The 25,427-nt window shown below is 35.3% G+C and overlaps 1 protein-coding gene across 14 annotated transcripts in view; it reads left to right on the top strand.

The window, feature by feature from the left end:
* The window catches only part of REPS1 (RALBP1 associated Eps domain containing 1), a 63,999-nt gene extending 39,084 nt beyond the window's left edge, over window positions 1-24,915 (top strand). For 3 of the 14 annotated variants that reach the window (XM_039706847.1, XM_039706841.1, XM_039706832.1), the window contains 12 exons: window positions 2,297-2,436; window positions 7,144-7,224; window positions 10,167-10,254; window positions 11,050-11,151; window positions 13,116-13,188; window positions 15,436-15,554; window positions 16,318-16,382; window positions 17,445-17,630; window positions 18,829-18,924; window positions 19,531-19,679; window positions 20,337-20,442; window positions 21,521-24,915. In XM_039706847.1, the coding sequence (XP_039562781.1) occupies window positions 2,297-2,436; window positions 7,144-7,224; window positions 10,167-10,254; window positions 11,050-11,151; window positions 13,116-13,188; window positions 15,436-15,554; window positions 16,318-16,382; window positions 17,445-17,630; window positions 18,829-18,924; window positions 19,531-19,679; window positions 20,337-20,442; window positions 21,521-21,589 (1,274 nt within the window). In that variant the 3' untranslated portion in view covers window positions 21,590-24,915. The remainder of the gene's footprint in view (window positions 1-2,296; window positions 2,437-7,143; window positions 7,225-10,166; window positions 10,255-11,049; window positions 11,152-13,115; window positions 13,189-15,435; window positions 15,555-16,317; window positions 16,383-17,444; window positions 17,631-18,828; window positions 18,925-19,530; window positions 19,680-20,336; window positions 20,443-21,520) is intronic. The other 11 variants (XM_039706840.1, XM_039706839.1, XM_039706837.1 and 8 more) reach the window with 11 other exon arrangements.
* Window positions 24,916-25,427: the final 512 nt, after the last annotated feature.

Raw genomic sequence — 25,427 nt, 5'->3', positions numbered from 1 at the left:
GCCTCTGTGAATCCAGTATGTGACCAGCTGCAGGTGTTCCATACCTCTTTGAGATAGGATCTTGCTTTAGATCTGGTTTCATAACTAGAGATATGTATTTCTCTCACATGGCACAGACTTACTGTATAATTAAGCATTTGTGTAGTTGGTAATTTTTCTAGTAGAGCAGTACATCTCTACAGAATTGTAATTCCTTCAAACTCTATTTTATCTCAGTCAGTAAAAATTATCAACCTTTACAAAGCTGAAAAGCAAGTTTTACTTTTCCATGAGTTTTTGTTTGGGTTGGTGCCACAATGCCATTTCTTTGTAGGAAAAACAATCTGCCATGCCTTATGTCTTACACAATTACTTTAACCCTTAAAATTTTCCATAGACTGCTCCATAGGTGTGTTTCATGTAGGTATTTGCAGAACTCTTTGACTTACAGATAGCTATGTAGTCTATACATAATAATTTTCAGCCTTATCTTTTGACTTTAACTTGTGTTTAACACTGGAAATTAGTTGTTATATAGAATACTGTCAGTAAAACAAGAATGTTGAGGTTTTTAACTTAATAGAAACTTTTTATTCTTATTACACTTCAGAGCAATTAACACGTGATACGTATTTACAAAATATTGCCACTGCTATATTTTGTACTTAATAATATTATTTTGTTTGCAATGACCACAGCATGTCAGCTTGACTACTTGGTAACATTGACACCTCAATGTAACCTATTTTTATTGCTTTCTGTAAAGGAACATAATTAAAGATGCTAGGTGCGGGGCACAATTTTGGAAACAGCCTCAGAGCTGGCTATTTAAAGAAAGTTTACATAACCTTTGAAACTGAAGAGTTACTGGTTTCAGTGTGTGGTTTTTTTCATGGTAGTAGCATTGCAGTTACATCTGACCTTAAAGAAGCACAATTAATTTCTTTTTGGTCTTCAGGTTTTGGCTGTGCATTTTGCTGTCCCTGGCAGCTCTCTGGAGGCAATAAAGGGTTGTTACTTTTCAGAGTGATCACACTGCCTATTCAAGTGTTTTCAGTTTGGTTTGACATTGGATTTGTTATTAGCTTATTCTAAATGAAAATTAGCAGGCAGTATATTGTCTTGTCTTAGCAGAAGAGAAGGCTGCAGAGTTCAGCTCTTTAGGAACCTAAAACCAGTAAATTCTATAAATTTCAAAGAAGTTTTGGTACAACATGCTCTTGCGGCAGTCATCTTCAATCACATACCCGTGAAGCAGTCCTTTGTAATGGTAATTTAATGAAATTTTTTTGTTTAGTATTTTGTCTTGTTTGGAGTTTTAATTCTGTGTGACTGCTGACATGCTAATATGTTTCACTACTTATCAGTCACTTTTTCAACTGTTCCTGTTGCTTGTACATTGTACAGTTGTAATCTGAATTTTCAGGTTTTTTGAGGGTCTTAATGCCTGGCTTTAGCTTGCATGATGATATCTAGAATAGGAGACATTGTAAGCAGGATTTTATACTGTGTTAGACAGAATGTTTGATCTGCTGTTCAGATTTACTTCAAGAGAAAACTGAACAGTGTCAAAGGACATGTGACAATGTGACAGCTACTAGATTTACTCAATTTGGATGATATCTAGAATAGGAGACATTGTAAGCAGGATTTTATACTGTGTTAGACAGAATGTTTGATCTGCTGTTCAGATTTACTTCAAGAGAAAACTGAACAGTGCCAAAGGACAGTTGGAATGTGACAGCTACTAGATTTACTCAATTTGCAAAATGTGAATGGAAACACCACTGTTTTAGTAAGGAGGCTTGAAACTAATTTTTTGGGGGGACTAATCTAAGGGGGAATGATTTTCTTAATCTGTTGTCAAATTTTTTTGTTTGCTTTGAGATACTGGTTTTGCTCTGACCTTTCATATAAGGAAGTATTTGATTCTGTAAGATTAAATGCTCAGCGCAGGATATGATGTAATAAATGCTAGTGTGAAGTTATTTTCTCATGCTGTTAGAAAAACTGTTTAATTATATATATAATCAAAATCTGAAAAAGTTACTTAAAGGCTAAGTACTGGGAGGATGGGATGGTACAGAGTAATCTTCAAAGTCTGATTTTCAGAAACATTCTTAAAATAAGAGTAGTACCTGATAAAAAGTTTTCTACAGTATTTAACTTAATAAGAGTTCTTGGGTTTTTTGGGTTTTGTCTGCTGCTAAGTATTTTCTTGAAAAAGATTAAATTTAAGGGTACTTTGCACTTTCCGTGAGATGTGAACAACTCTTCTAAAAATAAACTGAATGCAATTTATGATTTTTGTTCATAGTGATTCCTGTCGTTTCAGAAGTTGGGGAACAGACTGGTGAGGTAGGTTACTCTGGCTCTCCAGCAGAAGCACCTCCAAGCAAGTCTCCATCAATGCCATCCCTAAACCAGACCTGGCCAGAATTGAATCAGAGCAGTGAGGTCAGCACTTTTATCTAAGAGTTATTTCACTGCCAGTCAATAAATAAATTGTGTGTATGTGTCCATAATTTGTCATAAGTGAATTGCTGATCACAAATCATGAAACAGTTAGCATGACAATAAACACAAGAAAGTTCTGTGTTAAAATGCAAAAAAAAAAGGTTTCATTCTGGTTTTTCTGTATCATTGTGCGATACTATTTAAAATGCTATTAAGGGTAATTAAGCTTTGTATTAATCACAAAATTTCTCTCATAACGTGTTTTGGAAAATTTGAATTAATTCCTAATTTTTTTCATTTAGGGCATGTTTTTGGTTGGATTTTTTTGTTACCTCTGAAGAACTTTTTTTAGCAGACACTTTGGCTAAACTACAGAATAAGTTTCTGACAGATCTGGACATTGAGACTTACTTGTGGAGGTGATTTGAGGCTGAAATATCACCAGTAACATAGAGAAGTCATGACCCTGTTTCAGAAGCAGAGACTCAGAGTAGGATCTGAAGCCAGCCATGGGCTAAATTTATTTAAATCTTAAATCGTTACTGTCACGTACTTCTGCTTCATCATACTTGAGCATATATAAGTTATATATATACTTATATTGTTATATAAGCAGTCTTCTACAGTAGAGCTCTATTTTATCAGAATTTGAAAGTAAAGTTAGCAAGCAGTATTTTTATATTTTTTTCCCCCACAAATGTGCTTTGCTTAAAAGGCCTGTAAGGGATTGATTCCTAGATTTTTCTTGTTACTCTTTTAACATTTTTGCCTCTGACTTAGAATAAACCAGTGTTTTAAGAGCTACTTTAGATCCCTAAATGACTTTCTGACTGCAGCCATGTACAAAGATGATGTAGGCTTACTTTTCCTTATGAGAAAGGGAAAAAAAGAATGAAATTATTTTTGGAAAACTACTTTTTATTATCTGTGACTCAATATCAATTGAAAACTTGTTTTAACAGGTAAGATAGTTCTGTCAGTAGCTGAGTATTGCCTTCTATTAAAAGAGCTTTTTGTGGTTCTTTTTCTTTCTTCATTAGACTTCAAGTGAATGGAAAATTGATAGGAAAAGATTTAGACAAACCAATGGAAAATCAGCATGAAGCAGAAAATAAGCACATTTTTAGGATTAAAGTTAGGAGCAGAGGAAACTTCCATCATTTCTCAGCAGGGAAGGACTTTATAAAGCCTGCTGTTACTTGTAAAGACAAATGCTAGCCTCATAGTCACATCCTTACCAAATTAAAAAGCGTTGGACATTATTTAGTGATTCTTAGTTGTTCTGTTTAACAGAGTGACTCTGACTGCTGGTAGGAAGCTATGTTTTAAGAGGGAGGTGGAGCAGATTCATTCAGTTGTTGCTAAAACGCTGCAAATGTCTGCAGCTGTATTAAAATTTGCCCAGACACATTCCCTTCTGTTTCCAAAAAAGATTTAATAAGCTAATCATTTCATACCTGCATCATAATTGAACAGATTCCTTCAGTGTCTAATGCAACTCAAACCCATTGAATAGGGTAATTCTACTAGTGCAACAAAGTGAATTACAATTTTGTCAGTCAGAATCTTGACTTATAAAACTGACTATCCATTCACATAAGATAAGGTGGCATTTTGTTTTTGAAAGTCTACTATAGCTTAAGAGGTTTGGAAAAGTTCTCACAGTAGCTATACTACTGGATACTAACTATACTAAAATAAGAGTTGAACTAAATGTTTAGGTTTTTTGTTCTAACCCAAAGGAATTTCTGATTTTTCAAATGTGTTGCTGTGCATGTTTCTTTCTTCTTGGCATTTTCTTTTCAGCATGAGTCAGGTCAAAGTCCTCAAGGTTTTAATTCCATGAAAAAATTTCTGATATTGCTGCAGGCACCAGTCTAATTGTTTCCTCTTTCAGCCTCTTATAAGGGTCATCAACAAATGAATTGCTTGTAAAAGCTCTGCATCCTTGTATTAGCTGTCATTCCAGACAGTCTCATCCTGTTAGTCTCAAAGCTGTTGGTTTCTCTGTTCTTTCTAGCTCATTGTTTGTTTGTAGAATGCAGTTGCCAGGCCCAGTTACTGGAGACTCCCAAGTATAGACCAAGGCATCAGTTTAAAACTTCAGAATAAAGAGCAACATGGAAATCTGCCTAACTTTGGATATACTACATGCTTCACGTTCTCATCTCTTCACTCATTGCTTCTTTCTTACTTCAGATGTCTTTTCCATCTAAGTCTCACAGCTGAGCACTTAGTTTTCAAAGCTTAAAATAATAGAAAAGCCTAGTATAATTTTTTTGTTGAAAACTGTCAAGTGTCATGCAGCTCTCTTACTAGCTTTAACACAGATATGGAGATTTGCTTTTAAGTTCACAACTGTTACGCCTTGTTTCAAATGTCTTGGTGTTCTATTCATAATGGTTCAGGTGGCTGTGAGGTTTAGTTTCTAGTAATTAACCTTTTGAAACTAGTTTAAAAACATTTTTGCAGTTCGACAGAACAAATACTTCAGCTTTAGCTAGCATGAGTTTTACCCTGTCAATGCTTTTAAATTTTGCAGTGTTTGAGATGCAGTCCAGTAGATTCTCAATATATTTTGCTTTCTGTTAACTGGGGATTTAGCAGTAGCTGGCTTCTGGTAGTATTTCAGAATAGAACACAACAGCATATTTCCTAGAGCAGGTGTTGGTATTTATCTGTCCGTGTCTTAGAATAAAACAATGTTTTAAGAGCTACTTCAGATCCTCCAAAGCTAGGGAGCCCAAGGACAAGTAATAAAGATACCTGTGGTTTGGCTTCAGAGCAGGGTGGTAAAAGAGATTAAGCATCCATCTGTAACAAATAATATTTTACCATTTATCTTAACTGTAACCTAAGTGCTGTGTGCCCTATGGAATTTTTTGGAACAATTAACAGTATTTCTTCAATGAAATGGTATGTTTGCCAGTCTCACTAGTAACTGGGAAGCCACTGGCCAAATCAAGTTTAAAAGTGGTAGACCTGAGATAATTATTCATACGTTTCATGAAAATGAGCAGCTGTGCAAATGCAAGAGGCCAAATCAGGAGAAAGGCTGGCAGAACTTGGCAGTTAAATTTCTGACTTAGTAAGAACTGGCTCACTAACAGGTTTGTAGAGCTCCAAACAATTTGCAATGCTGCACCTTCATGAAGGGGTGGAGGGACACAGAGATGAACTGTTTAATACAGGGAGTGTTAAACAGGGACAGAACAGTTGGGAATCCTTACTAAAAAGGTTTTGTTAGGTTCTGTCCATGAAGAGGGTAGTTTTGTGTTAAAAAAAATACAAACAAACAAAACCCTCAAACCAACAGAAAACCACAACAAAAAATAACCAGAAAAGAAACCCACCCTTATATGAATAGAATTCCGTAATGTTTGCCCTCATTTAAAGTTTGAAATGAGGAGACAAAGCTGCTTCTCTACAAGAAGCTTTACCAAACATGACAGCAATTACAAATTTAGTTAATATTTTTCTGAATTTCATTTAATCTGATTGTAAACAGTTATTTAGGAATTTCCTTAAGAAATTATTTCTGAAATAACTGTTTTAGACTTGCTTCCAATACAGGCTGTTCACTGAATATAGTTTGGTGTAGAGGAGAACACGAGATTGGGTTGGCTAGCACCATATAGTTTGTCTTGTGTCTTCTGGGATCATTTAGATTGATTTACCTATAGAGATGGGACAAGAATATGACACAGAGAATATTCTGAGTTTGAAAGGACCCACAAGGGTCATAGAGTCCAACACCCAAGTTGTGTCCACAACTATAACAAACATAATTTTTGTCAAATTTTCTGAGCACTAAAAATTTTGTATTTTTAATTTTTGAAACTTGTATTTGTAGTGTTTAAAACTTGCTTAATATTTACTTGCTATTTTACCAAAATATAATAGGTTTAGCATTCTAGTTGTGATTTTTTTTTTTTTTTTAATCTGGTTTCCAGATCACTGATTAATTTTATGTACTTCAATGTTGTGGCTATAACTTGACTCAGTTTACATGAGGATTCCTGACAGCCATGTATTGATACAGCATTGCCCATATCTTATAAAATTGTTCAGAGATTGACTTGCTTTTAGTAATCAACAGTGTGTTTGGATTTTATTCTTTGCCTTGTCAGTGATTTAGACTTGTGGAAATGCTCTTTTATGGCGTAGAATCACTTCTCAGGGGTTGCACTGGCAAGCTATAGTGGTGTGATTGGAGTACTCTCCTGAGTGTTCATTTGTCTGGGATTTTGTAAGAAAATCAGCATTTACTAAACAGGTTTGAAACTTGGCAGCTACAAAGCTGAGGAGCCTTTCTGTGGATTTTATGGCTACAAATGCACACAACATGTCTCTGATTTTTATCTCTATAATTATATGAACTGCTTAGCCAGTTCTTTTACTTGTATGATGTTTGTTGGCAAGCATGAGCTCTGAAGGTACTTCTGGGTTGCCTTTGCACCTGTTATCTTCATTATAAAATGTGAATGTAAAGATTAATATTAGACAGATAACAAACTTGGTTCCACAACAATCTCAGAAATAGAAACACTTTATAAATATATATTAGTGTGCTTCCCAAGTGAAGTACTCTCCTGTGCAAATATGATTCTTTCCAGTGCAACCTCTGAACTACTATGCTAAATCTCCTCAGTGATCTTTTACTCTCATCTTCCTCATCATGCTGACTTCTCTCCTCTGTCTGTTCAGCAGTGGGAGACATTTAGCGAACGCTCCTCAAGCTCACAAACTCTGACCCAATTTGATTCTAACATTGCACCAGCTGATCCTGTAAGTCAATCACTTAGCTTGCTTGTTTGAAATTAATTTTATTAACACTGAATTTCCATTCATTGTATTTACCTGTTATGCATGATTCCATGGACTGCTTTTGGGGAATGGTGGCAAATAGCTTGTTTGCTTATTTTCAGAATATAAATTTTCTAGTACTGCTCTTGTTTAATCTCTGATTGCAAAGAATGCTTTTTCCTGTTGATTTTGACCTAATGCAACACTTCTGTCAAAATCTGTCATACACAAAGAATTTAAACATAATTTTTTTTTTTTAAGTGCAAGTTGATGCAAGGGCCACTCCCTATGATAAACAAGTTCTGTTGTAGATTTTGTCTTCAGTGTTGTTTTGGGTTTTTCCTGAGTTGCAGAGCCTGATTTGCACAAAACCAGTGCCAACTTCTGTGAAAAAAAGCTACTAGGCTTTAATGGGTGTGGTGTTTCATATTCCAAATATTTTTACCGAGTTACTTATTACTAAGGCTTTTAGTATCTCTCCAGCTAAACCTGTGGTGTTCTAAGGCTTTACTCAGTGAGGAGTGCTCTGAAGGATTATGTATTTAAATATCTTGCCAAGTTTGGGAGCCAGAAATACACTACAGCGTTTCAAGTTCTGCTGGTTTTAAGCTTTACAGCATGTGACATTAAAGCAGTTCTGAAATGTATTAGAAATGCAGTATTTAGCTGCTGCTTTCATCCTGCTTTTTTTACAGACTTAATTAGCACCAAGTGTCCATTTTAATTTAATTAATTACAGTGTTGGTGTCCATTTGATTGTGTAACAAAATATAATAGGTGCAGATAATACACATTTAACTGCTCTTAGTATTAAACCTGTCACTTCTGAAAAGAGAGACTACATAAATATACATAATTTTCAATATATCAGTGCTCCAGTCTCAAAGTTAACACTGATGTTTGTGTAGAAATAGCACTTCTAGATGCTGTAAGCTAGAATTCAAACTGCACTGTTTCTCATGTTCAGAATTAACCTTTAATAAACATTTAAAACAAGTGAAAATGTCCTACTTAAAGCAAAAACCAGCCCTCTTTCATCTGAGATGGTTTTTGTTTTAAATATGCTGGATTTTTATGTTTTAATGAGGTAAACATGATGTAAATTAGTTCATAGTTGTTACTTGCTGTGTATAATTGCTTGACTATCACTGTCTTGTTTCTTCAATAAGACAGTAATTTCTTTTCACACATAATTAGCAGATGACAGAAACCTGAGGTTTGAATTCTTTCGTTGTGTTGATAATCTAAAAAGTAGAGCAGTGATGGTGTATGAAAAGCTCTTATATAGAGTATGTGTTTGTGTGTATGTATATGGATAAATTCACTGGGAATGCAGAATTTTTTTATGGCTGATCACATCCTTGAGTTCTTTTCTTGAAATGCTTATATAGCTTAGAAAAGACTGGTGAGCATCTTTGATACTTGCTAGGGTAACAGACTTTGGGGTTAGAGTCTTTGTTTTCAATACTAAAATAAGAACAAATGATGACAAATTTTCAGTTAGCTGATGGCAGACTTTGTTTTAGCAGTTTCAGTAGTGATGCATAGGAATGATTTATGGAACAACTGGTTCCCCAGTAGAGAGAAAACCAGCTTTCTTAAGCAGTTGTTAAGAACTATCTAAAGAATTAATTCACACACCAGGTCTTTTTTAGTTGGAAAAGTAGCTGCTTTGGAGGTAAAACATAAATGGAAGGGGTAAAACAGTCCATCTATCCCTTAGTATGGGAGCACAGTATGCCTTTTTTAAGTCAAAGTTGGTAACATGTTGTTTTATGTAAAATTAGGTTAATAATGTAAATTAATGCATTATATAAAATCCATTTAACTATTTGAGGCATGACTTCTGTTCAGCTGCACATTAGAGTACAGCAGAGGTCTGAAGGAGCCACAGTAAAAGTGCTCTTTGCATGATAATCTCATTTGAGAGGGACCAAAAAGCAGTGTATTTTAAAGTGCTAACTACTCCTAAAAGTTTCCTGCAACAAAAATGTTTGAGCTGTGACTAGAAAGTGGTTTTGCTTGCAACCATGGTAGTGAATTGAAATAGTTTCAGAAAATACAAATGTATTACACCTAGTGAAATTGATCTACTTGAAGAGTCAGAACAAATTAAATTTCTGATACAAAGGTAGTTTTGAAATTTCTTGTTATTTCTAGGATAGAATATAATATAATCTGGGGGTGTCCTTGTGCTGTCATTGGCCCACCCATTCATATATTCTGTATATGGATGATAGTAAAAAACCTCAGACAGCCATGGCTCTATTTTTAGGCTGTTTCTGAGTTTTGAAATTATTTTTTTAAACTGTCTGCCATCAGTGTGCAAACTAAATGAAAAGGATTGTCTATAAAGTACTTTAAACATAGCCCCTTGTCTGAATGACTAATGCCTAAGTGTAAGGCCAATGCTTGTCTAGAAGCTTAGAGCTTATTATACTGATGTTTAGATTTTTGCTATTTTAAAGACACCAGAAGATGTCTGAAATTGCTACAAAGTACCTATTTCATTGAGCATTACTTATACTATTTAGAGAGCCCATTATTTTTTGAAGCATTATAAGTAAAGCTGAGGAGTCAAGATTTAAATTGTTAGGTTTGGGGTTTTTTTAAGAAGTGCTCAAAGTACCAGATGCCTGATATGCTAAAAATGGTGGAAAGCTGGCAAAATTCAGGTCCTACTTGCAGTTACGGATAGAAACATATTCTAGTGCCCTTTTAAGCAGCTAAGTTCACATTACAGAGACTACAGCCTAGAGAGCTTTGGTTTCCTGGGTATATTCAATTCCCCGGAACTGTGCAAATAAACTAAATCTATGAAATTCTGTTAAAAATTGACATTGCACATGCTGTCAGAGACTCGCTGTCAGAGACTTTTATGAGTGATTTAAGCTAGGTTAACATAACTGTGATCTCTTCTACAGGACACTGCAATTGTGCACCCAGTTCCTATAAGAATGACTCCAAGCAAAATCCACATGCAGGAAATGGAGCTTAAAAGAACTGGAAGTGGTAGGACATTTTCTGTTGATAATTTGGAAAGTTTCATACAGTTAGAGTTGGCCTTACTTCCTTGAATGTACTTACTTTTCTCCTTCACCAAGGATGAATAAATCTGGAGTTGTAACGAGCATCATTACTGAGTTAAGAACTGCTGTTCAGATAAGTGCAGAGCTTGAATTGGCCATTTGCTACAGTGAGTTTTTACCATCTCTAGCAGAGTGTTTCTTGGAGAGTGGTTCAGCATCATTATAAAGATTGGATTTGGAACTGCAGGTGAATGTCTGGATTTCCTTGTTAAATACTGAAGGAAATTGGAGATGAAGATCATAACCTGCATTCATAAAGCTTGTTCTTCTGTGGTCAGAAATACTGCATTTACTATTTTGAAACTTGAAAGCATTTGGGAATATTGGCAGGCCTTTTTTTACTCTGGTCAATAATAAGCAAGGTGGTTTGATAAATTTTCTTAAAGGAATACAGGGGGGCCTTAGTTTTCAGTTGTGTGCCAGTATTTCCTAAAGTCATGAACTCATGCAGAGTCTTCAGCATAGGAGAATAAATAGTACTGACAACACACTTCTTTTTAAATTTCTATGGCCTTGTAAATAGCTGAAATTTCACAGCTCTTAATACTGAGAAATTGGTGTTTTATGTTGTAATAGTGTTATTTCTGAGTTAAAATACAATTTTAGTCTTGAGTGCAGCACTTCAGATAAGGGCCGAAAACCAGTGTAAATCTTTAGCGCCAGAAATAAAGGCTAGTTTGAATAAGTTCATTTATCTAGATTTCTTTTTTCCCTCTAGATCACGCTAACCCTACTAGTCCACTACTTGTGAAACCATCAGATCTCCCAGAAGAAAATAAAATTAGTTCATCTGTAAAATTTACGTCTGGAAATACAGTTAGTAAGTATCAAAGTGCTTTCTGGTCTCATTTCTTACATTACATAAAATGTAGATCTGATATATCCCTCAGTGAAGGAAAGCTGGCTGGATAGTAGCAGCTCTAAAATGAGATTCTTATCCTAAGAACAGAAACATTTCTGATACAAAGTATGTATTAGAAGTATTAATTATTAAAGTTCTACTGATGTCACTGGAGTTGTTTTCCTACCCTATGTGCTCAAGAAAATTATTTTTGTCAGTTGTTTTCCATCTTCCTGTTTTCTCTTTTAATCCTAGAATAAAAAACTCAGTGTAGATAAAGTGGAATTCTCTAAGAAGCATTTGATTGTTCTTCCTCAGAACCATGTAACATGTTTTCTAAAGGGTGAAAATGTGTTGACTACAAGAGAGGTCCAGGATTATATGTTGCCTGAATGAAGTTCTGGAGTCTTTCTGAGATTCTTTTGTTTTCTTCAAGTTGGGAAGTTTTCTTCAGTAAAAATAAAGTTTCAAGAAGTCATTCTTTTAAATCCTTTACATTATTAAGAACAGAAGTATTTTGATTGGTTTGTAATACAGGAGGAATTCAGAAAATACCATCTTGCAATATGTTTTGCTTTTCTCGTGAACTCTGTTTCAGTGGCACTCTTTGTTCTAACCAGTGTCCTGACCATGTCTGAGTTTTACTTTTCAAGCAGTTTTGTTTTTACTAAAAAGTTTTCTAATGCAAAAGAATAAGCAAACATCTTTTAATGTGGAACTAGTGCTGTATGCAGGATCTAAGTTCAAGAGCCTTTTGGTCCTCCCTTTTCCTTATCTGAGTGTAGTCTAATCTTTTAATCTTTAATAGAGTGTTTTTCCTTTAGAGGAAGAACATACTGAAATAAAACAAACCACATTGCAGTGTAAGATATAAGCACTGTGTACCTGCAGTGTTATGGAGAAAAGGTATCAAAAATGTGACAGGTAAGAATGTGCCTTGCTCATCAGGAGAGTCATCTGCAGGATTTTAATTTCTGTGGCTTGGACACATTCTTCGATGTGTCATACCACTTTTGAAAACTTCTGTGTCCTAGGAGGTTAAAGTAATCCTTTGAAAGTGGGTAATTCAGAAAAATCTTACGGTTTTGAGTAGAATTTTCCTCTTCACTGGTAACAAATCAACTGAGTCCCTTTGCTCCAGTGACTTCCACCTTGAACTTTGATTTACCTGGTGCCCTTGTGATAAATTATCCCAAGGTGAATTTTTCTATCTACCTTCATTCCATATACATCTTGTGCTTTTTGTGAGGCTCCTCATTGCTGGGGAAGGTACCCTCAAGCTTTGCAGAGCTTTTAAGGGTAAAGGTGTCCTTGAGAATCTGTCTATGATGCTGTAATAGCATCTTTCATTTCTGTAGGTTTCCTTAATCAAAAGCTGAACGTTTTAAAAAAACCTTCAGTCCAAACCAAAGTTGACCTCCAGACTTGGTGGTACAGAAGTTACAGTAGTAGCAAAGCAAGTGCATTAATCTGTGTTCTGTACATGCCCTTTCCTTTTTCTGATTTCTAAGGTTGATGACAGTCCTTCAGCACTTCTAAAATCAGGCATGTTCTGCCCCTTGCTTTTTTTACCTTGGATGTCCCTTACTCATGTTCACTAGATTGTTGAAGTGATGGAACATCAAGTGTTTAAAAATTTCTGTTTATAAGGCTTAGGTTTTGTATTTTAAATACATCATTACTGTCATTGTTTATTCTTCAGTACATGCCACTATTAACCAACAACTGATAGTGTTGGGTGAGTGGAGTTGGTTTGTGTTGTGTCCTTCAATTATTTGGACTTGAGAATTTTGAATCCTGACTAGATCACACCTTACAGGGAAGCAATACAAGGCATTTTTTGTAACAAAAGGAATTGGATATTTGAAATTATTTGTTACTTCTGTCTGTTAGGGTGTGCTAATGATGCAAAGGAAATATGAAACTGTACTTTCTTTTCCCAGCAGATGGTTACAGCAGTTCGGACTCTTACACTTCAGATCCGGAGCAAATCGGAAATGCTGTAACACGGCAACGGTCAGTAGAGTAGCAAGTGAAAAGAAACAAGTAAAAGGTGTTTAAAGAAGCCTGTTCTCAGCTCCTGGTTATTTGACAACTAGCTTATAAAATGGTGCAAAACAGATTCCTAACTTTAACGCTCAGGAATCTGGAAACAGTCTGTTTTCTAATGCATTAACAATGTATGTTGCTTTTGTTAGTGTGTAAAGTGAAAATTAAAGAAGGAAAGTTATCTAAAAATTTGAAATTGGCCAGTCAAGTGCTCCATGTGAAGCTCCACATTCAGTTGGAATCTTAATACTTTCCCCTTAAACACAAGGGAATGTAAGCACATGAGACCATGCTGTTACTTGAAACCCATTTTTTGTATTTTTAAAAAATACCCATTTAGGCATTATTGGAAAAGAACCTTATGACACTATGGCCTAAAAGAAGAATTAAGCACAAGTTAGGAATACCATGGCAGTAACTCCATCTCTTTTAATAATGGACTTATAAAGGGCAGTCATAGGCCCAGTGTAAATTAAGGGATTGGAAAAAGCTATGCAAGCACAAAACCAACAACTGCATCATTTCACATAAGAGAATGTACTGTACTAGCTGGTGCTAATTGTTCCCACTAAATCTGCCTGAATAGGATTAAAACCAGCTACACCATTAACCATTTTAGAGTCAGTTTCAGAGGTAAGCTTCAAAACAAAAATAATTAGGGTGACTTCAATAGCAAAGAAAGATTTCCATTTGCCTGTCAGTACAGCAACTTGAAAGATTCTTTCCTGCATTGCTACTTAATGGAAAATGTGACTCTGTCATGCTTTTATGTGTGTTTTTGCACTGTCAACATGATGGTTTCAACATGTTCTTTTACGCTTTGACTTCGGGTTAGGTTCTCTTGCTGAACTTGTGTAGCTGAGTGAAGCTTTCTGATGAGTTCCCACATTAATGGCACAGGGAGCTTCTGTCCTGACCTGGTAGTTGTGGCAGTATGAACACAAGAAATTTGTTGTCCTACTTACTCTGTTGCTTCCTTCCACTGGTATCTCTTCTACCAACTGGAATTTTGTATGACATTGTACTTAAGATTACTATTAGTCAAGACTACTTTTTTTGTATTTTCATATAGCAAAAACTGACAGGGCTGTGTCAGATAATGATACTTTGGAATTCTCCTTAAACCACTTTCTCCCATTTTTAATTTCGCTTCTGTTTTTTTTTTTACTGTACCTAGAGGGATGACCCAAGGAGTCAGTATAATTAGATTTAATTTCATCAGCTGGAGAGTTACACAGTATTACAGAGGCATTGCTGTAGAGAATATATTTTAAAAGTAAACTTTTCTGCTGTGATAACTCAGCTTTGTGTCTGAACTTAAACATTCAGGAATTCCAGGTTTTGTGTGAAACTTGGGTACCCTTTACCTCTCCTAGTATACATTTTACAATAATTATAGAAGAATGTTGCAGAGGTCAGTCATAGAAAAAATTTTATCATGAGTTGAATAAAAAAGTACCTATATTCAGGTCAGTGATTCAATAACTCTGTCTTGTTCAAATTAGACTAGTTAGGAAGCTTCTGCAAACTGGTTTTAAAAGGAAGTTGTACAAAAGTTCTATATACAATAAATCACACTTAAATGGCACTTAGTGCAGTGATTTATCTTTCTATCCTTTCTACATGTATGCTCCATGAATTTGCAACAGATATCCACTAGATGGTGATCCTACCTAAGAATGAGTTCAAATTTCTGAAGATTATGCCAAGTATATCGATTTGGAAAATTTCAGGCAGAGAATTAAATTGCAATCTCATACACTGTGATACTTTTCTTGAGCTCAGTATACATGGAGGCAGATCCAAGAGAAACCAAACATTCTTCTTTAATGAAATTAAACTTACCCCATTTAACCTAAACAGGATGTTGACTACATCTTAAAAATGATAGTGACTGTCTTTTGGATGGAATTACAATATTTAACATTCTCTGTTCCTGAGCTGTCATTGTTTGGGATATGCATCAAGCTGTTGGTTTCCCAACAATTAATTACATGTAATAATATAAGAATAATTTGAATAAATGATATTTAAGTAAATGGAAATATAAAAGCAGTTGTAAAATCAAAGAATAGTGGAAGTTTAAAACTAATTTGGCAGTCAGGGGGTTTTAACTCTGTCAAACTTTGTTTAATTGCATGCTTTAAAGAACTTTTGATTTTTAGTTCTGTTGTAGCCACCTAAAATCACTACAGATGCTTATGTATTTTGCAGATCACATTCAGGAACATCTCCAGATAACACTGCACCACCACCACCCCCTCCAAGGCCTCATGCTTCTCATTCTCGGTCGTCATCTTTAGATATGAACAGATCCTTTTCAGTTACCCCAGGTAGATATGATGTGTTCTGAATGTATAGTGTTTTTCAGCACATGTGTTCCTGAAGCAGACAGTGCTTTTTTCTCTGAGGAATGATTTAGAATATTGGTTTTTAAAGCACCACTTCTGAATAAAAAAAGTTGCAAATGTTGTCAACCTTAATGTATTGTTTGTATTAAAATTTATACTGCCCTTTACTTAAGTAGCTAATTTAAAAGTCAATTCTGAATTCTGCTGTTGTAGTTTTTTTGGATGAATGTGGGAAGCAAAGTCAGGAAAGAATATTCTGGGTGTATACCTATATCCAATGAATTGCATCTGCTAGTAAATTTTCAAGGGGAGTCTTTTTGGAATTACATGTGTTAAAGATGGGTATTTAGTATTTGATTTCAGAGGAAATTATTAAAGTCACTTCTGCTGCTCTGCTTAAGGAGTTTTATTGAACTTATGACTTGTCAGTACTTTTAAATTCAAGATCACAAAGTATGAGAAAATAACTAAGAACTTGTAATGAGGGTAAAAAAATCCTAAAGACTACGATACTAAAACCAGAAGAGTATGACCATGTCTGTACAAGATCCACGTTCTGATTAATCCTGGTTTTGTCTGTTTGCCAGTTTGAAAGGAGGTGGCATTACAATTATGAGCCCAAATATGATAGGTTAATATGTGGCAAAATGGAATGTTTCTTCATGTTGGCAGTTAAGAAATTTTGGTAGCACTGTAATGTACAAAGTAACAATCTTTGTTGCCAAATGTGATGTGTCTTCTGCAGGACAGCAACAGGCTGGAGTTGTTGCCTATCCGCCTGCAGTGCCTCCAAGACCACAGCCTTCACAGGTGATGTCACTTCTGAAAAATCATAATCTAACTTGGTGCATTGTTTTTATGTAACTGAGTTTTAATATATTCAAAAATTAGTATCATTGCTTGACATATTTTTGAAAACACCAGGATGTAAGTGATGGCAAAACCTAGACTACAGCCAAGTGTTAGTATTTCCTGAATAAAAAAATGCTTCTAGTGGAACTATGGGTAGGGATTAAGGTAGATATTGAGGAGGAATGAGTGGCTCTGGAGCTCTGAATTGTGGAAAAGAGAGAAAAACTGTCCTTTTCACATTTCATTGTCTATTCCTATATAGTGCATAGGCCGTAACAAAGACTGCGAGAGCCATTTTCCAAAGTTTTGCAAAATAAGGCTTTGATTTTCATTTGTCTGGCACAGGGTAGAGCTTTACGGAATATACCTGCCCCCAAAAGGAGTGGTTCCACTTCTTCAATTGTCACAGACTTTGTAGTCACAGATCTTTGTAGCTGCAGTCTGAGTGATATCAGTTAGCTGATTTGGTAGAAAGCACATCTTGAAAAGGTTTTTTCTTTGTCTTAGCCAGCTGAACCCTTCAACTGCTATACAGTTCTAACATGGGACAGATAAAATTGCTTTTTAGTTGTTTCTCACCAGCAGCTACTTGTTAGAATTTGAGTTACCAGCAACTGAAGTGAGTCAGTGATTCAGAAATCCTCTACAAGGATTCAGAAATTATCTAAAGGGATGAAATGAGTGTACAAAGACAGACATATTCCACACAGTGATTACATGAGCACATTTCCCTGTGAAACTAGACTAAAAGTCTGTATCAAGCCCCCAGAGCCCAAATAGCTCTGTCACAGCAGAAATATCTATTGTTGAATGAGTCTAGCTAGTGCTACATTGCATCCCTCTTTGATCTTATTTCCTGGATAATAGCGTATCTGAACATCCTTTCTGTTAAATATTTCTGCATGCATGTCTTGCATTAGATGCATGTTGTCCTAGTGATAGTACATAAATTTTTGTCCACTAAAAAGGCAAATAATCCTGAACATTCCATCCCTTAATATTTTTGTTATTTTATTGCAGGGCATGGGTCCTCATGTGCATCGCTCAGTGGATGCTGATGGCCTAATAGCTCATACCAGTACCTCACCTCAACAAATACCAGAACAGCCAAATTTTGCAGACTTCAGCCAGTTTGAGGCATTTGCTGTTTCAGGTGTAAACAAAGAGGAAGAAGATGAAATTGAAACACACTCAGAAGTCTTGCAGGTGAGTAGAAAGGAAGATCTAGTCAATTGCTTTAACACCACCAACAGTTATGAGACTGTTAAGATCTATTTCTGCTGTTCTCTGTCAGTGGTGTGTTGTTTGTTGGGTTTTTTGTTCTGTTTTGGGCTTTTATGATGTCTCAATCCATTGCTAGAAAGCAATTACATTGCACACTGCTGCACTTATTTAGTAATTGCCAAACACCTAAGCAGAAGGAATTCTTTTCATCTCAGGTCTTGATTGTAATGTAAAAGATTTTTATGCTTATTAGTATACGTGGGCACAAACATAATTGTGTTGGTAATACACATAATTTGAGACTTAGCACAGGAAAAACCTTTCTTCTGCTAATCCTTGCCAGTCTTCCAAATGACTTGCTGGTAATTTTAAAATAATGTCTTAAAAAAAGACATGCCTTAATAAAGGAGGTGACTGTCATGTATTTTAAATATCTGCTAAAATTCCATTAATGTGCTTTTCTTCAAAGTCATTGGACAAACAGCTAAAGCAAATATAGCTCTGGCATTCTTCTGTCATCAAAGATGTTTTAAAAAAACTTGTTTCCTACTACAGACATAGGAATTGAAAGTTTGGAAGCATTAATATTAATGTCATTGCTAGCAGCTATTGCAGAAACTGCTTCATGTTCTCCTTTGATGATTTATAGCTTTTATCCAGATTGTAAGTTCTCTGGGACACTTCTATATCCTCGCTTGCAAAAGTCCCTGTTGTGCTTTAAAGTTCTCCCAGCTGTCAGCAGCATGGTGTTGCTTCACTTGTTCAGGAGGGTCAGTAGCCCCATTTGAGCACTCTCCATGCACCTCATTGCAAAACCAGCTATGGTAGCTTAAGCTGCCACTGAAAACTGCTTAAGTTAAGTTTGCTGATTGTTTTGCATTGAGGTGGATGTGGAACAGTCACATTGGAGGGATTAACCTTTGGCAGTGACAAATAGATAATGGTGGTACTGTAATAGCAGAAACAGCTGTAGCAGTTTGTGGTCAGGCCACAGCCTCTTTTGTGCAATACAGTGCCTCGTGACATAGAACTTGTGTTTCTAAATGAGAATTGAACTGGAATTTTAGGTGTTAACTGTATTAATGTATCAGAACACAGCATACTTGTTTCTATTCCAATTGTTGCCAAATGAAGTATATGTTAAGAAGTAGATTTCTAAATACAGTTTATATTTCTTTAGGTTGAAAAGCCCTCTGATTCTGCAAGTTCTCTTAGAGTTGCCAAAGCAGATGGAAGAGTTGAAGACAAAGCACCTGCAAATGTCCCCAGTAGTGCGGTAGGCAAAGTACCCTTGGAACAAAGTGCAGTTGTCTGATGTATATGAAATTAAGTGTTTGTTTTGATTTGCAACAGCAGCTTTATATGTGTCCACTTGAACCCAGTTTTCTAAGCCAAATAGGTGTTTCAAATAGGCATCTGTATGGTGAATTTTTGCAGCAGATGATGATGATTAGATTTATTCTTGAGACAGTAGAAAAGATACTTGCAAGTTTTCAAATTATTGAAACAGATCAAAATGTTTAGTGCAGAACTTGATTAACAGTAGCTTTTTATTTGATTACAGACATATAATTACTGGGGGGAAAGTGTGTTCTGCGTTGCTGTATGTTTACAGTACCCAGTTGTACTGTGGTGGTTCTGCTTGCAGAAACAGTTCTTTGTCAGTGTGAAGCAACTTCCTAGCCTTTCACCATGTGGTTGGATTTAGTAGTTCAGGTTTTTCCCAGACCAAATGAGAATGCAGCTAGATCTCTATCAGAAAATACCTGATGGGCTATGACTTCAGTTGCCTCAGTAACTAAATATGAAACACAAGCTACCAGGTTATAATCCAAATAAAATGTAGTTTCAGAGAATTAATGGGCTGTCTTTTCCTCTTCAGGGTAAAGGCACTACCCCACTTGCTCCACCACCGAAGCCTATTCGTAGAAGATTAAAATCAGAAGATGAGCTAAGACCTGAAGCTGAGGAACATACACAGAAAACAGGTGTCATAGCTGCTGTTCTTGCTTCACAGCCATCTATTCCTAGGTAACCCAAGAAGTATATAAATACATCTGTTACTGGAAAGTTTACATTTAAACAGCATACACACTTTCTGTTCCAGGAGTTACAAACAATTTCAGTGTGTTTAATTTAGATTAATTCAACAATTTAAGAAGTTTTTGATTTTTAAATATGGTCATCCCAAAGCTGCTACTGCTGGGAGACTTTTAAGAGATTTTGGAGTGTGGACTTTTTTTAACTTCCACAAGTATGTCGGAAATGAGTAGTGGAAGTATTAAGATGTAGTGTTTAATTTTAAATGGTTGCTATGAACAATCCAAAATGTGCAGTCTGTGTGTCCTAACATGAAACTAGTCTATTGCAGTAGTCACTTGGAGGAAAATGAATGTGGTTCACTGTGTTGGGTCTTCAGAAAGTTGATAATGACAAGTTTTTAAAATGCACTGCATGCTTTTTGATTGAAACCAACTATGTGTGCATATATAAATATATATATATCTGTGTTTCCATGCAAATAAACATGGTTAATTAAGCCAGACAAAAGTGGGAAAATTTAACAGTATAACAAGTAAAAAAATTTTGAAAAGAGGATTCTGCTCACTTAAAGAATGGGGGACTATAAGTGAGATGTTCAGCTGAGTGGCAAAATTACTTATTACAGTACTTCTAATATCTTCTCAGATCAGTGGGCAAAGACAAGAAGGCAATTCAGGCATCAATCAGACGTAACAAGGAAACCAACACTGTTTTGGCCAGATTGAACAGTGAACTACAGCAGCAACTAAAGGTAATTCCTTAGTCTTTCTCTGTGTAAGAGAAGAGGTTCAGAAAGCAAGATGTTAGTGATGCACAGTAACAGGCATCTCTGTAATCCACTGATAAATGTAATTGAGGATATTGATATGAAATATTTAGATATTTTTGTAGATCATAGAATATACATATTTGTTACAAGCTTTGTGAAGCTACAAATCACACTTTTGCTGCTACAATGCTTATTTTTCAATGTATTGATTTGGTTTTAGCTACAGTAAAATTTTACCTCACATTACCAATACTAGGTTACCTGTTGTCTTCAACATATACTTGAAAAGCAGTACTGAGAAGAGCAGGTGAAGTGGTTTGTGTTCTTCTGAAGGAAAAAACAAGCCTTAAAGTCTAAATGAAATTATAAATTATAAATGTTTTTAAACAAATACAATAATCTGAAATACAAAACTACTTGCAGTTTAATAATTAGTGCAACAATAGTAATTTGTTTATCTAGGTCAGCTGTCATTATTTTGGAGCTATCTTAGGCATCAGCTTAGTGTCTTTTGCCTGCCATCTTTCTTACATAAGATATCTAATTTTTACAGTGAAGATAATTTTTTTTTAAATATCTTAAATGAAAACATGAACTAATATGATACTGTCTAGAATGGAAGTTAGATCAATTGAAAAACTCAAGCCTGAATTTCACTTGTTACTGTTCATGAGAGTCAAGGTGCATAAAATTCAGATAGGAGGAAAAACTGGGGACAAAAACTGAGTTTTCTAATACACTTAATTCAGGTGAGAGCTTACCCCCTCAACATTTTAGATATCATTTGAAAATATTATAGTTGGATTTTCATCTGGTTACAAATTTGGGTTTGGGTGATTTGAAAGAAAGGAAAAAATACTTGGCATTACCTTGGAACAAAGTACTGATTTCCAATGATAAGTAATTATCAGCCAGGCAATCTTCTGTTCAGTTTCTGGGAGGAGTAACTGAGAGTCCAGAATATAAGTTAGTTTTCAAACTGAAGCAGATTTTGATTGCATGAGGAAATTTTCAGTGCTCATTCTCTGTGGACTGTCAGTAGAAAATCTTTCTTTTGTAGGATGTTCTTGAAGAGAGAATCTCCCTGGAAGTTCAACTGGAACAACTTCGACCCTTCTCTCACCTCTAAGCCTACTGCCGTTAACTGTGAATTTACTAATTTTGAAAGGGGTATTGGTTTCAAGGCCTATTTAAATATCCATGCATCTAGCTCAATGCACTCTATTCTACATTAAATGTTGTGGTTCTGTTTTGTCAATTTGTCCACTTTTGTATTTTAAGTATTTTAATTTCAGTACAGAGAGAAAAAAAAACCAACAAACTACTTTTTCCTTGAATGTGACACTGCCTCTCACATCTTTCTCTGTGGGCATCCATGATCTTTGTTGGACTTGAGTTTGCAGAGTTTGTCGCCAAAATTTCCAACTGGAATTTTTTCATGGATTTTTTTTTTCCTGTTGAAACATCTTTGCAGAAAAGGGTTGCTAATCAGTTGGTTTTAAGCACATAAACTCTTTATTCACTATGGCATTTATTTTACTATGCCAGAAAAGAGGCAAACTACTAATCTGTCATCAGCCAATGTTACTTCCCAAGCTGCCTTTCACAATTGGAATATTGTTCATGATTCTAGAAAGCCTGCATCTTTGCAATTCCCCAGCTTACTCAGTTTGGGAGAATTCTTGCAGGCTGTTTGCCATATCAACTGGATTGGATTTCGTGATTTTTGTTGCATACATTACAGACTATGTAACCACAGATTGCCAGGTGTTCACATTTTATCCCATTCATCTTCCTGATTCAGCCGCATGTGTAGAAGCATTTATGGCACAATTGGTAGTCTATCAAACAGGTCTTCTTTAGTTCTCCCCTTTGTGAAAAGAGTTGGTGTAGGTCCCAAACATTAATTGCACATTATCTAAGCACCACCTGTAATTGCATGTCTCACACGTTACCTTTTAATAGCAGATCACATCCACCAGTCTTCACTATAACAAATTGTATTGTCAAGTAATGTGTCAATACCTCTATAAACTTCTAATTCCCAGCAAAAAAAAAAAAAAGGAAATAAAACAAAAAATGAACAGTTTTGCTTCTTAGGAATTCTGGGGTACCTTCTGTCATCTTGTTTCCAGGCCTTACTTCTCTGGCATATAGACAGGCTTCACTATTAACAGAGTTCCTCGAGTGTATCTTGCTCTTCAGGTTGATGTACTGTATTAGGATTTGTTGTATATTGTACGATACACACATTTTGATCTCATATGTAAATTTGCATTAATTGCTGACTAACAGCAGATATTCTATTTAATGGCTTCTTCTGGCTGTGGGATCATAGATGTTTAACTGCATGGATGTATCTCTGCAGAATCAGAACTAGCAATTGTGTGATTTTTACACCAATAAAACAGCACAATATTTTAATTTTGTTGATTCATCTTTACCTGGGAATTAAAACTCATTCAAATAAGGGGGAGGGCTTTATTACAGGTTTGCAGGTGATTTTTTGTAATTTTATGGCATGTACAAGAAGTGATTGATCTTAATCTTTTGGCCATTTTCTTCCCTCATTTTTAGCTGTTGATCAGAAGTGATTCTCTTGGTAATCTGTGGCTATACTCCTTTTGTATCCTCCTGTAAGCAAATTTAATACAAATGTAATTTCTAAAAAGTAAATGTTAGTATTGACCTGGGTCAAATATATTTATAGTTCTTCAGACTTAGTATCTGGTTTGATTTCCTAAAAAATTTCTTTAAAAATTGAAGATAAATCATCCTCTGTTAGCAGTCCTTAACATCACTGTCTCACTTATGTGCATAAATGAAATTCTCTTAACATCTGCTTCCCTTCCAAAAGGATAGGTCAAGTCAAATTTACTATGGTTATGCTGTTACGGTGAAAAATAAGTATTTCTGGTTTTGGTTATCATAAACAGACTGAATAATTGTGGTGAATTTTTACTACTGTAACTTTTTCGAATGTCATGGAAGTGTTGCAGATGGTTTATGTATATAATCTAAAGCAAAATTCTCTGGTATGAAAGGATGTCATAGTTGCATGAAAGATGGTAGTTTCTGTTTGCATGTAAAGGGATTAAGAAATGATAGCTAAATAGTCACAAAGGTGACATATAAATATTATTTAAAGTGCAAGGCTTTGACTTCAGAAAACTATATACGAATAGGGAAATGTGAAGAAAAACCCAGCAAAACAAATGACCACCTCCCCCCAAAGTAAAGTAAAACCTTAAAGTTGATGGAACAATCACTTCTATTATAACTGACAAGTAGCAGGAAGAGAGTGGGAAAAAGTTTTTTCCTTTTTTAAAAAGTGGGAAAAGTGAGTCACTGCAGTTAAAGAATGTTGATCTTTTGAACCAACTGTATCTTGTCCATAGTTTATTTTAAAGTTTAAAATACATTTTTAAAATAGCACTATTTTCATAATAATATTTAAGTATTAAGTCTGTGTTTATAGCAACAGGATTCTTAAATCAGAATTTAACATTTTAAGCTTAAATGTGAAAAGCCTTTTACATTCAAATGTTACATGTACATATGAATTTCTCTAACATCCATATCTTCCTAATAGAATGACAAGTTAGTGTCTCAAGTGAAGAAAATCTGAACCTTTTTGTGTCTTGCCAACAAGTCTGTTTTTAAGAACTTTTGTGGATTACTTTTGATGCATCATTCTGTACATTTTAAACCAGTTTTTCATGATCAGAAGACCTTCTAACTGAAAAACTACTTAATGTCTTAAGAACATCACTGCCAATGGTGTTCAAAAGTTACCTCATTTAGTAATGTAACCCAACTTTAATCCCTTAAAAAATTATTTCCCTATCTTCTCCATTTCTTTGATCTCGATCCAGCTACTTGATGCATTCTTTTGTATGAACTTAGATTGTAAGCTCTTTGGGGCAAGGAATTATGTACAGTACAAAAGAGGTGCTCTCTCTATTGCAAGTATAAATGTAGACTACTAAATAGAATGGAGTGTGATTCATGCACCCAGCTGGGATGGATGGACAGCAGCAGGCCTTTCTGAAACACCCAGGGAATGGTTTTTTCTGGACTTTGTCATTGGAAGAGTGTCTCCTCGTTTGATTTGCGTTTCTTTTGTGTCTCCTAATAATGTGCCTCTTTCTTCATTCCACCTGCTTTGGAGTTGCTTTTTTCTCCATTCATTGCCTATCTTTGGACTGCAGAGAAGGTTTCCAAAATGCAAAGGTAAAAAGCTGAAAAGCCGCTTTGTTTTGAGCAGTATTCTAAGTCTATCCAATGTAAGCGAGTATTTTCAATTTTTTTGTACTTCACATGCACCTCATTTTCCTTGCAATTGTGATGAACTAGATGATCTCATATTACTGAAAATGTCTTATGTGGGATAAACAAAGTTGAGGTTATAAAAACTTAAAACTAAAGAAAATAAATTTGCAGCATTGTTTCTTGCGTGACATGTCTCTGTCCCTTATGGATGGGGTGTGCTGTGTTTTCTCTACATTTAGAGCAGAGTTGAGAATTACTCTTCTGGTTTCAGCTGTGCAGTGTGTCTCTAAATGTCACTTTATGGGTGGCCTAGCCTTAATCACTTTTTCCTAAAACGGTAAAAAATAGTAAATAATTGTCTCCTGACTCCCAGCTGGTTCTAGTCTTAGTTTCTAGTGGAATGTAGTTTCATGAAATTGTGATGTGTTGCAAAAGCACATTACTTCTAAGTGAGTAATAACAATGCAGTTCTTACTCTGTGGGGAAGATGAAAAAATAACTTGTTTATTTTGAATATATTTGCATGCTTATGCAGCATGCTTGTCTAGCCATGTATATTGATGTACCAATCTTTTATCATACAGCTGTCTAGAGGAAAACCAAGGACTTCATTATCTAATAACAAAAAAAAATTAAATGCTATGTTCTGTGAGTCTATATTAAGACTTTTAATAGTCTTAACAATGAACTAGGTA

Source organism: Passer montanus, unplaced genomic scaffold (genome assembly GCF_014805655.1).
Source record: "Passer montanus isolate IOZ18808 unplaced genomic scaffold, ASM1480565v1 scaffold2, whole genome shotgun sequence".
Taxonomy (NCBI): domain Eukaryota; kingdom Metazoa; phylum Chordata; class Aves; order Passeriformes; family Passeridae; genus Passer; species Passer montanus.
This window is presented reverse-complemented; position numbering and strand designations above follow the sequence as displayed.